The following is a 13,238-nucleotide window of genomic DNA, read 5'->3' on the forward strand; positions in this document are numbered from 1 at the left end:
CGAGAGGTGGAAGAGCCATGATGAGTGTCGGGTTGGAAATCGGGCAGCCCGCCGTGGGGAGTACCCGGGAGGGACAGCCTCATCTCTTGGGGCGGGGAGGGCTCCAGGTTGGAGCAGCTGGTGCGCGACTAAGTCCGAAGGGAAGTCCGAGGTCCTCGGTGGAGACCGCCCTGTGAGCTGAGGAACGAGCGAGTGCCACCGCGCGGAGAGACCAGTCGTGTGGCGTGGCGAGTTTCCTGTGCATTGAGGACTGGTGGGAAGAGCTCCGAGAGGGAAAGGTCCAGGTGTGACGGAGTGTGCACTTTCCTGATGAGCGGTGGGAGCGCTTCCTGAAACTTGAAGTGGGAGAGCGCCCTCGAGAGATTCAGATACGGAAAGAGCTGCCGTTGGTTGAGAGTGGACGCAGACTGTCAGGAGCTTCCGCCCTGCTTCCGGAGAAGTGTTCAGGGGCTGAGCAGAGGTTATAGGTGTAGAGAGGAGAGGACCAGCTTGAGAAATCTTGAAGTAGTGGATAGATAGGATTGTGTGGCGGCATGTGGAAAGCGCAGAGGATTTCCAGCATGACTTCAGGATTCTAATTCTGGCCTGTGAGACTAGCTGAGCACGGCCTTTGGAGTCAAACATGTCGAGATAAGCTCCTGTGCATCTGTCACTGACTAGTTTTGTGATCTTGAGTCTTGTGATCTTCGATCTTATAAAACTTAAATTCCATTTGTGATAGAGGAATGATCGGGCAGTTGTGAAGATTAAAATGGGATTTTATATATATATAAAGTTGCTTAGTAGCGGTTACTTTTTATTATCAAACAAATATAACAGCAACAACAGTTAAATAGAGAAAGATCTGAGATTAGTTTGGGGCATGTTTAAGTGTGAGTTTCCTCCGAGTTATCCAAATGATGATGATTAGAAAGCTCTTGGAAATGAGGTCCGGAAAAAAAGTCTGGTTAGGAAATACAGGTGAGATAGGAGATGACATGAGCCAGTTAAAAGAGAGTTTATAAAGGGAGGGAATTAAGGCAGTGGTGACTTGCTAGGAAGGAGGACACTCTAGCTAATGTTTACGTTGAAATGCTGATAAAAAATTTTTTTTTGTGACCCTTGATTAGTATTCTTCAAGTGATTACTGTGAGTGAAATACTCTGATTATTCCATGTTGCGTCTAGAAATACATAATATATAATTGCCTGTGTTCAGAAGTTATACAGGTCAGGACGGGTGTGATAAACATTCAACAAGTAATGTGAACCAAGTTCTTTAGGAATGTAGGGGGAGGAGAGGATCATTCCTGATTGGGTGGTCAGAAAGGACCATGTTACAAGTGGCTGTGGGACTGGCTCTAGGATGATAGACAGGATTGCACTAGGAGGAAGTAGAGATACAAGGAGGATGGGATTGCTGGCAAAGGAGGATTGAGGTTTTAAGAATAGTGTTTATTGGGGCGCCCCGTGGCTCAGTGGGTTAAGCCTCTGCCTTCAGCTCAGGTCATGATCTCAGGGTCCTGGGATCAAGCCCCATGTTGTGCTCTCTGCTCGGTGGGTAGCCTTCTTCCTCCTCTCTTCTGCCTGCCTCTCTGCCTACTTGCCTCTCTGCCTACTTGTGATCTCTCTTCTCTCTCTCTGTCAAATAAATAAATAAAATCTTAAAAAAAAAAAAAGATAGTGTTTATTAAGGGAAATAGCAAAGTGAAGTAGAGGGTAGGGGGAGGGGAACAGGAAGATAAATTCTGTTTTACAAATAATTATCTTGAGGTCGCCTTGACACTGATTGTTAGAAATGCCTATTTTAATGTGGAAAGACAGAGATCTCTGTTGGGGATATAGTTTTAGAAGATAGTTTGGCTTCATAGAGAAAGAAGATAATCACTGGGGTAATAGGGTTGAGGGAATAATTTTTTGTTTGTTTTTGCATTGAAGGTCAAGATGCCTAAGGGCAGACTGGTTAAAGAAATTAGGTGGAGGTTCTTAGGAGAAGAGACAGAGACCTGGGAGTTAGGGAAGAAGGGTGTGCACAGAGGTGTAAATATTTTAAGAAACCAGAGGACACAGTGGGGTGGAGGAGGTAAGATGTGTGTGAAGTTAGAATTCACATAATGGTCTGCCTTGACTTCAGTATTGGGATGGAATTAGGGACTTGGGGGAAAAATAGACTTTGAAAGACAGATTGTAGAGAATGAGGCAGAAATGTTGAGGTTAATAAGGGGCTTGCTCAGAAAGAGTAAAAGATGAGGTAATGCTAGATTTATACCCAAAGTTTGATCAGTGTTTTCTTAGATCCTTGGCATTCTCAAACTAAGATAGAAGACCTCTTCAACTCAACACTCATCTGATTGCAGGCCATGTAACCTTTGTGGGAGTAGGGATTCGAAGGGGGTAGGAAACCTATTCTCTTAAGAGTTTAGAGGAACTCAGTGTAGCCCATGTATCCCAGGCTCTTTAACATGTGTATGCCAAACACTGTAAAAAGTTATATTCATTAGCTTATTTACTACTCACCACAACTGTATGGTGTTATTATCTGCATTTTTATAGATTATATGATTGAGTTTTAGACTTTAATTATTAGCATTATGTAACTATTAGCATAAGAGCTAGCATATAATGCAAGTGATGTGATTTCAGAGCCTGCTTTGTTAACTACTGCTCTATACAGCACTGCTGAATAGAACTATAATGTATACCACATATATATAATTTTAGATTTTCTCATAGTCACATTAAAATAAGTGAAAAAATGAAGTTAATAATACATTGAGGTAAGCTGATGTATTCAGAAAATCATTTCATTTTGTAGTCAGTGTAAGAAATTAGTAAAAGTTTATATATTTTTTTCATAGTAAGTTTGAAACACAGAGTGTATTAGAACATCTTAATTTGGAGTTGCCACATTTCAAGTGCTCAGCAGTCACATTTGTCTAGTGGCTACTACCATGTTGGACAATGCAGCTTAGACCTTTAGCCTGTTTGCAGTCTGAACCTGGGGTAGCATGCTGACGGTGCCTTAGCACTCATTTGTGTGAATGGTAGAACGGTAAAGCAACTTACCTGTCCACATTTTTCCTAACTGGAAAAGCCTCCCAGCACTTGAGATCCACAAAAAGCCATTGAAAGGTAGTTGTTTACAGCTACTCTCCTTTAAACTGTACCCTAAAACTAAATCAAATATATAGCTTAATTAGAAGTCACTTGCTAGTATTAAAAACTTCCAATATTTCTTTCCATAAAGATCTTGGATCACAAAACTGTACATTTTATATAGTCTTATCATTTACAGAACGTTTTATTTTATTTTTAGATTATTTTTTAATCTTTTTTTTTTTCCTTAAAAGATTTCACTTACTTATTTGACATCTAGAGAGAGGGGGAGAGTGAGCACACAAGCCGGGGGAATAGCAGGGAGAGGGAGGAATAGGCTTCCCACTGAGCAGAGAGCCAGACATGGGGCTTGATTCTAGGACCCTGGGATCATGACCTGAGCCAAAGGCAGATGCTTAACCAACTGAACCACCCAGGCACCCCTAAGAATATTTTATATGTATTTGCTTACTAGATCCTCACAACAAACCTACAAAGTCCTATCTCCGCTTATGGAGGTAATGAATTGATTTTTCAGAGGGAGGGATTTGCTGCAGTTTACATGCTTTTTTGTTTTGTTTTGTTTTGTTTTAAGGATTTTATTTATTTATTTGACAGACAGAGATCACATGTAGGCAGAGAGTCAGGCAGAGAGAGAGAAGTGGAAGCAGGCTCCTTGCTGAGCAGAGAGCCTGATGTGGGACTCAATCCTTGGACCCTGAGGTCATGATCCAAGCCAAAGGCAGAGGCCTAACCCACTGAGCCACCCAGGTGCCCCCAGTTTACATGTATTAAAGGTGAACCTCTAAACCTGTTTTTTTAGACTCCAGTGTGGTATGTTTTTCTACTGTACTGATCAGGTTTGCCTTGTGCAAAGTAAAATATATTTATTAACTGTTACCAGTTAATATCATTCCGAACTCAGTGTGTTGATCTCTTCCCAAAAATGCATCCCTTAAATTCCTCTGTAATTATTATAGTGGCTGTACTCCCATTTCTTACCTATTTTTTTATATGATTCTGCTCTTCTGTGTTTTAATTTGCCTGAGAAAGAATCCTAAATGGATATCTTTTTATTTTGTTTATCTTTAGCATTGCTGTTTTGTTCGGATTTAGATTCCATAAGATCAAATCATGTGAGCATGTGAGTCATGGTAAATTAAAGAAGTACCTAGGGTTCCCCTTTTCCCCATTTTTTTGTCTTGAATCTACAGAGGAATTCCATGTTGTCAACCTAATGTTTTTATTTTTCTGAAATTAAGAATTCAGGCAAAAGTAAACACTGTTCCCTGCATGTTTACATGTGGGATTTCATATGAGGCTTCCCCCCCGCCTTTGGTTCTTTGTTTGAAAGGCTTTTAGACAAAGGATCCCCCCCCCCCACACTAAAACAGTGGCAGAGAGATTTTGGGAGGTAAGTTTGGAATGCATGTAAAGGACTTTGAATGCCGGCACAGAGATTTGAAGTTTATCTTGGGGAGCCACATGATTAGAATGATGTTTTAGACACAGTAGTATAGAAGATAGAGCCATCTGATGTGTCTGATATCTGACTAGTTTAGATTAACAGTAATGCTAGGGTGTCAGTACTGGAACTCCAATAAAACTTAATATTTGAAAAAGACATTGTAATTCATCAAAACATATAGATGACTAATGATTTTTGAGATTGCCATTAAGGCTTAAGACTCACATTATCCAGTGGTCATTCTTACTCTGGTAGATCAGATATTGCACTCTTTATAGCACAATTTTTCTTACTGTTCTTTAATTACTACCGTAGTATGGATTTACCACTAACCTCTCTGTGCCCCAGTCTTATAAAATGAGGGTGATAATGCCACCTATTTTAAAAAATAGTGTAATAAATAAAGTATTTAATACTGTGTGGGCTTACAATAGAGCCTGGCATAGTGGGAAGTCAGTAAATGTGAGCTGCGATTAATTATTGTTGTTGCTATCAGATCTGTTAGTTAGAAATGTTTAACAGTTTTTATGTTTACAACTTACTTGCATTTTATCTTTAGCTACTCTCCTAAAAGCTAGAATGAAACAGTTGCCTGCAGCAACAGTGCGCCTCCTTTCAAGTTCTCAAATAATCACTTCAGTGGTCAGTGTGGTAAAAGAGCTCATTGAAAACTCCTTGGATGCAGGTGCCACAAGCATAGATGTTAAACTGGTGAGTGTCCCTGAGAAACCTAATACTTTAAAGAAAAGAAGGGCTGGGCAGATGATTTCTCCTTACAGCGATTACCTTTCTTTTCTCTTTTTGTACTAATAAATTATTTTGAGGATGTTGCATTTTTTTTTGTCTTGTTTAAGAGGAAATTCTTAAAAATGTTTTAATTTAAATCAATACTGCAATAGCACTAAAGTAAATTCTGAAAGAAAACTTATTCTTTAGGACTCCATCACCTAAAATGTGAATCTAATTTGTCCATATTTTCTACTAATTATTGTTGGTTATTCATATTTATTTATTTTACACTCATCTGCATTTTATCTTTTCCACCTAATTTGATTTCAAAACTAAAGCCCTTATTGTGTCATAGTTTTCATATTAAAAGATCTTAAATGCTATATATAAAATTGTTTGAGTTAATAGGACTTAATGACACTTTTTATGGTTTGTTACAATAAGTTGGCGTATCTACCTCCATTATTACAAACTAGTTTGTAGAAGTGAGGTCTATATTTTTTTCACTTTTGTGTCCTACATATGTGGCCAGTGTGTGGTAAATAAATGGTGAATAAATTGTTTGAGTAAATAGAAGAATACATTTTTTGGTGACCTTCTAATTATCATATATTTACATTTAGTATTACAACATTAGAAATAATAGCGATAAAAATGTTTGTAGTAAAGAGACTTACTTTTTCTATATATATACACAGATAGCTTATATATAGAATGCTTGTATATGGATGTATATGTAGTTGCAGTTGCTCCTTTTAAAAACCCTGGAGTTTCTCTACTACTATACCTTTTTTTTTTTTTTTTTAACAATAATGAAGGTTCTGAGAACTTGCCCAAAGTCCTATAATTGGTAAGTAGTGAATCTGAGATTTCAGTTCAGATCTTTGTGTTTCTAAAACTCACTCAAGATCTGTGCTAGTGGTTCTAATAATATTTGGGTACATCAGAGTACTTTCCAGAGTTTATTAAAACAGTTACTGGGCTCTAGAATTTCAGATTTTAGGTGGGACCCAAGAATTTACATTTGCAACAAGTTTGTGTTGATACTGAGAACTGCTATTCTGTATCATACCAAACCTGTATTTGTTGTGAATAATATACATTCGGCCCTTGAACAGCACATGTTTGAATTGCATGAATTTTTGACATGGATTTTTTTTTGATCAGTATAGTACTGTAAATATATTTTCTATTCCTTAGGATTTTCTTAATAACATTTTCTTTTTTAAAATTTACTTTATTGTAAGAATATATATAATACATATAACACAAAATATGTGTTATTTGACTTTTGGTGTTATTAGTAAGGCTTCTAGTCAATGGTAGGCTCTAAAGAGGAGGCTTGGAAGATGGTGGACTAAGAGAATCCTAAGCTCACCTCATCCCAGAGATACAACTAGATAACGCATCAGTGTAAATAACCCAGAAAAGACCTGAAGTCTGACGGAACGACCTCCATAACTAAAGGTAGAGAAGAGGCCACATCCAAGAGAGTAAGAAGGGCAGAGATGCAATGGGGAGTGAAACAGACCATGGTGTTCCATGGAGGGGAGAGAGCAGCAGGCATGAGAAGGGGAGAGAAGCTATGTCACACTAGGGAACCTTCACGGGGAAGATGAATCCCTGTATTTGGCTTTGGAAGCCAGAGGGGCTCAATTTCATGAGTTCTTAAAACCAGCAGGTCTTAAAGCCTGGAATTTTTAAAATCAGCAGGCTCCATTCTGGGAGAGCCTGGAGAGCAAGAGGAAGCTGAATCCCTGCACTTAAAAGAGAGCACAACAAACAGCTCTCGGAGTTACAGCTTAGAAGCAGCAGTTTGAAAATGGGTGGGACAGTGGTTTACTCATTCCAGAGCATGTCCCAGAGGTCAGGGGTCACTGAGGGACTCTTTAGGAACAAAGGAGTGGGCAGACACCATTCTTCTCCCATGCCCCCTACCCCAGCATAATAAACACATGGCCACCTCTAAGAACCACCATAACACTGACACTACCTAACTTGCTTGCACCAAGTCACCTCACTCCCCCAACACTACACTTGAGCAGATCCACCCTTCCTGGTTACATATGCCTCAGTCCCCCCATTTCAAGTCCCCTAGAAGACCAGTGCAGACCTTACTAACACTGCATCTCCCAACCCATGCACTTCACAGTACCCAGTCCAGCAGTGGCAGCAGGTCTCATTTTGCTGCAGACCAGCACTCATTTTGTTAAAACTGCATACCTGACCTTAGCTGGGGACCAAACACTGCTCACACTAGAAAAAGAGAGTCTCTGCAGAGTGCTGCAGCAAAGGAAAAAGTGGCCAGGACACAGCAGCAGGGCACCCCCTGAAGTGTCAGATTCTGGTGAACAGGGGACATTATCGTACAGGACACTATAGGACTTCTTCACAAGGCCATTACTTTCAACAGCAGGAGATAGAGATGACATGCCTAACACACAGAAACAGACAGAGAATTAGACACAATGAGGAGACAGAAGATATATGTCCCAAACAAGAGAACAGGGCCAAGCACAGTATGAAACCTAAGGAAAATAGAAGTGATACGCCTGATAGAGAATTTAAAGTCATGATCATAAATGTACTCACTGGACTTGAGAAAATAATGGAGGACATCATTGACATCCTTAACAAAGAGGTAAAAAAGAACCATGGATGAAGAACCCAATAAATGAAATTAAAAATACACTAGATGGAAAAGTAGGGTAGAGGATGCAGAGGAGCAGATTAGCAAACTGGAACACAAAGTAATGGAAAGTAATCAAACTGAACAGGTGAGAGAAAAAAAAAAACTATACAGAATGAGAAAAGATTTAGTGAACTCAGCTACTCCATCAAACATAGTAACATTGGAATTATAGGGATCCCAGAAGAAGAAGAAGAGAGAGAAGGGGAGAGAAATTTTATTTGAAGAAATAATAGCTGATGGGCTGCGTGGGTGGCTCTGTGGGTTGAAGCCTCTGCCTTCGGCTTGGGTCATGATCCCAGGGTCCTGGGATTGAGCCCCACATTGGGCTCTCTGCTCAGCAGGGAGCCTGCTTCCTCCTCTCTCTCTGACTGCCTCTTTGCCTACTTGTGATCTCTGTCTGTCAAATAAATAAATAAAATCTTTAAAAAAAAAAAAAAAAAAGAAATGTCCCTAATCTGAGGAAGGAAATAGAGATCCAGATTCAGAAGGCACAGAAGGCCCCCAACAAAGTCAACCCAAAGAAGCACACACCAAGCCACATAATAAAATAGCAAAAAGTAGTGATAAAGAGAGAATCTTAAAAGCAGCAAGAGAAGAGAAGACATTTACATACAAAGGAAACCCCCATAAGCCTATCAGTGGATTTTTCAGCAGAAACTTTGCAGGCCAGAAGGGAGTGGCATGATATATTCAAAGTGCTGAAAGGAAAAGACTGGTAGCCAAGGATACTGGATCCATCAAGGCAGTCATTCAGAATAGGAGAGATTAAGAGTTTCTCAGACAAAAGTTAAAGTAATTCATGACCATTAAACCACCACTTCAAGAAATGTTAAAGGGGACTCTTTGAGTGGAAAGTAAAGACCATAAGTAGGAACAAAAAAAGTAGGAAGCACTAAAGCAATTTAAAAAAGTATTCTGTAAAAATCAGTCAAGGGTTTCATGAAAGGATATTAAATATGATATGATGTATCTGTAACATTAGCGGAGAGAAGTAAAGAATGGGTTCAAACTTAATGACCATCCACTTGATATAGATTGCTGTAGGCAGAAAATGTTATGTACAGACCAAATGGTAACTACAAATCAAAAACTAGAAGTAGATATGCAAAAAACAGAAAGGAACCCCAGTATATCATTAAAGAAAGCCAACATATCTTGAAAGAGAGCAAAAAAAGAAAGGATCAGAGAAGAGCTACAAAAACAACCACAAAACAAGTACCAAAATGGTAACAAATACATATCAAGAATTATTTTGAATGTAAATGGACTAAATGTTCCAATCAAAAGACATAAGGTGATGGAATGGATAATAAACCAAGACGCATCCATATACTGCCTGTGGGACTCGTTTCAAACCTAAAAACACTTGTTGAGTGAAAATGGGGAGTGGAGAAACATTTTTCATACAAATGTATGTCAAGAGAAAGCTGGGGATGTAATGCTTATATTGGACAAATAGACTATATTTTTTTAAAAGATTTTATTTCTTTTTATTAGAGAGAAATGGGGAACAGCAGGCAGAGGGAGATGGAGAAGCAGGCTCCCCATACCCTGCGTGGGGCTGGATCCCGGGACGTTGAGATCACGGCCTGAGCCAAAGGCAAATGCTTAACCAACTGAGCCACTCAGACATCCCAGACAAAACAGACTTTAAAACAAAGATAGTAACAAGAGGCTAAGGACATTAGACTCCTAAGGGAAGACTCCAACAAGAACACATAACAATTTAAATATTTATGCACCCAATATGGGAATACCCAAATGCATAAAACAACTTAATAACAAGCAGAAAGGAACATATAATAGTAGGGGACTTAAAACACCCCACTTTATATCAATGGACAGGTAATCTACAAGGAAAGAGTGGCTTTGAATGACACTTTGGACCAGATGGATTTAATAGATATATGCAGAACATGCCATCCTAAAACAGAATACACATTCTTTTCAAGTACATATGGAACATTCTCCAGAATAGATCACATATTAGGCCACAGAATAAGTCTCAACAAATTCAAAAAGATTAGTCGTATACTATGCATCTTTTCTGACCATAATGCAATGAAACTAGATAAGCACAAGAAACAATCTGGAAAGAGCACAGCTACATGGAGGTTAAATAATATGCTACCAAACAATGAATGGGTCAGCCAAGAACTAAAGAAGAAATAAAAAATATATAGAGAGAGACAAAAGAAAATGAGAATGTAATGCTTCAAAATCTTTGGGATGAAGCAAAAGTGAGTCTGTGAGGGAAGTTTATAGCAATAAGGGCTTCCTCAAGAAGTAAGAAAAATCTCAAATAACCTAACCTTACAATAAAGGACCTAGAAAAAGAACAAATCCAAAACCAGCAGAAGGAAGGAAATAATAAAGACTAGAGCAGAAATAAATGATACAGAAACTAAAAAAATGTAATAGAACAATCAATGAAAGTAGGAGGTGGTTTTTAGAAAAGATCAACAAAATTGTTAAACCACTAGTCAGATTCATCAAAAAAAAAAGTCAAAGTCATAAATGAAAGGAGAAATAACCAATATCATAGAAAAACAAAGGATTGTCAGAATATTTTGAAAAATTATATGCCAACAAATTGGACAACCTAGAAGAAATGGATAAATTCTTAGAAACATATGAACTAACAAAGTGAAACAGGAAAATAGAGAAAATTTGAATAGACTAATTATCAGCAATGAAATTTAATCAGTAATCAGAAAATTCCCAACAAACAAAAATTAAAAATGAGCTGGCTTCACAGGGGAATTCTACCAAACATTTAAAGAAGAGTTAAGACCTATTCTTCTCAAATTATTTGAGAAAACAGAAGAGGAAGGAAAACTTCCAAATTCATTCAATGAGGTCAGCATTACCCTGATACCAAAACCAGATAAAGACACCACAATTAAAGATAACCACAGACCACCATCTCTGATGAACACAGATACAAAAATCCTCAAGAAAATCTTAGTAAACCAAATCTAATGATACATTTAAAAAAATCATTCACCATGATCAAGTGGGGTTTATTCCTGGGTTGCAAGGGTTTTTCAGTACTTGGAAATCAATAAATGTGATACATCAAGAGGATAAAAATCTTATGATTTATTTTAATAGATAGATAAAAAGCACTGGACAAAGAACAACATCCATTCATGATAAGAACCCTCAACAACGTAATTTTAGAGGGAGCATACTGCAACATAATAAAGGCCATATTTGAAAAACCCACAGCTGCCATCATACTCAGTGGTGAAAAACAGCTTTTCCCTTACTGTAAGGAACAAGACAAGGATGTCTACTCCCACTACTTTCATTCAGCCTACTTCCAGGAAGTCCAAGCCATAGCAGCCGAACAACAAAAAGGAGTAAAAGGCATCCAAATTGGTAAGGAAGAAGTAAAACTTTCACTTTTTGCAGAAAATGTATGTAGAAAACTCTAAAGACTTCATAAAAAAAAATTACTAGGACTGATAAGCAAATTTAGTAAAGTTACACAATAAACAACATCCAGAAATCTGTTGCATTTCCATATACTAATAATGAAGCAATAGAAAGAAACTAAGAAAACAATCCCTTTTACAACTGCACCAAAAATAATAAAGTACTTGGGAATAAATTTAACCAAGGAGGTGAAAGACCTCTACTCTGAAAACTTATAACACTGATGAAAGAAATTGAAGACAATACAAAGAGATGGAAAGACCTTCCATGCTTATTGGTTGGGAGAACAAATATTGTTAAAATTGTACCCAAAGCAATTTACACAATACAGTCCCTATCAAAATACCAATAGCATTTCTCACAGAACTAGAACAAAGAGTCCTAACATTTGTATGGAACCACTACACAAATAGACAAAGCAATCTTGAAAAAGAAAAAACCAAAAGTATCACAATTCCAGACTTACAAAGCTGAAGTAATCAAAGCAGTATTGAGAAGGGTATGTGTTGTGCTGAGCCCTGTGTATTGTGTGAGACTAATGAATCACAGACCTGTAACCCTGAAACAAATAATATATGTTAAAAATAAAAAATAAAAATTAAAACAGTATGATATTGGCACAAAAATAGACACACGAATCAGTGGAACAGAATAGAAAACTCAGCAGTAAATCCACAATTACATGGTCAGTTAATCTTCCACAATGGAGTCAGGAACATGCAATGGAAAGAAGACAGTCTCTTCAACAATGGGTGTTGGGAAAACTAGAAAAGGATGAAACTAGACCACTTTCTTACACCATACACAAAAATAAACTATACAGATTAAGGACCTAAATGTGAACCTGAAACCATAAAATCCTAGAAGCTCACACAGGCAGTAATTTGATTTCGGCCATAACAATATTAACATTTTTTCTAGATAATGTCTCCTGAGACAAGGGAGATATAGCAAGAATAAACTGTTGGGATTAAATCACCATAATTGGGACTATATTAGGACTACATCACCAAAAAAAGCAAAGGAAACAATAGAAGATAATGTACCATATAGGAGAAGATCTTTTCAAATGACATTTCCAGTAAACAGTATCCAAAATATATAAAGAACTGTTGTTACAATTCAACACCACAAGACCCAAATAATCTGGTTAAAAAATGGGCAGAGGACATGCATGGATATTTTTCCAAAGAAGATATTAAGATGGCCAACAAAGACCTGAAAAGATGTTTACATGACGCATCATCAGAAAAAGGAAAATCAAAACTGTAATGACATACCACCTCACACCTGTCAGAATGGCCAAAATCTAAAAAATAAGAAGCAAAAGGTATTGGAAAGGATGTGGAAAAAAAGGAACCCTCTCGCAGTGCTGGTGGAAATGCAAACTGTACAGTCACCATGGAAACCAGTATATAGGTTCATCAAAAAAAGTTAAAACTATCCTGTAATTATCATAGTACTGGGTATTTACCCAAAGAATACAAAAACACTAATTCAAGGGGCTGCATGCACTCCTATGTTTATAACATCATTACTTAAAATAGCTAAATTATGGAAGCAGCCCAGGTGTGCATTTATAGATGAATGGATCAAGAAGTGGTGTATATATGCAGTGGAATATTATTCAACTATAAAAAGTGAAATCTTGCCATTTGCAACAACATGGGTGGAGCTAGAGAGTATAATGTTAAGTGAAATAAATCAAGGAAAGATAAATACTGTATGATTTTATTCATATGTGGAATTTTGGAGACAAAACAAATGAGCGAAGGAAAAAAGACAAACCAAGAAACAGACTCTTTACTACAGAAAACATTATTACTAGAGGGGA

General features: G+C 37.7%; 1 protein-coding gene across 13 annotated transcripts in view; it reads left to right on the forward strand.

The window, feature by feature from the left end:
• Positions 1–13,238, forward strand: part of PMS1 (PMS1 homolog 1, mismatch repair system component) — an 86,844-nt gene that overhangs the window by 1,406 nt on the left and 72,200 nt on the right. For 6 of the 13 annotated variants that reach the window (XM_032354142.1, XR_004288367.1, XM_032354149.1 and 3 more), the window contains one exon: positions 5,102–5,253. In XM_032354142.1, coding sequence (XP_032210033.1) covers positions 5,122–5,253 — 132 coding nt within the window. In that variant the 5' untranslated portion in view covers positions 5,102–5,121. The other 7 variants (XM_032354144.1, XM_032354155.1, XM_032354154.1 and 4 more) reach the window with 7 other exon arrangements.

This window comes from Mustela erminea, chromosome 8 (genome assembly GCF_009829155.1).
Source record: "Mustela erminea isolate mMusErm1 chromosome 8, mMusErm1.Pri, whole genome shotgun sequence".
Classification (NCBI taxonomy): Eukaryota; Metazoa; Chordata; class Mammalia; order Carnivora; family Mustelidae; genus Mustela; species Mustela erminea.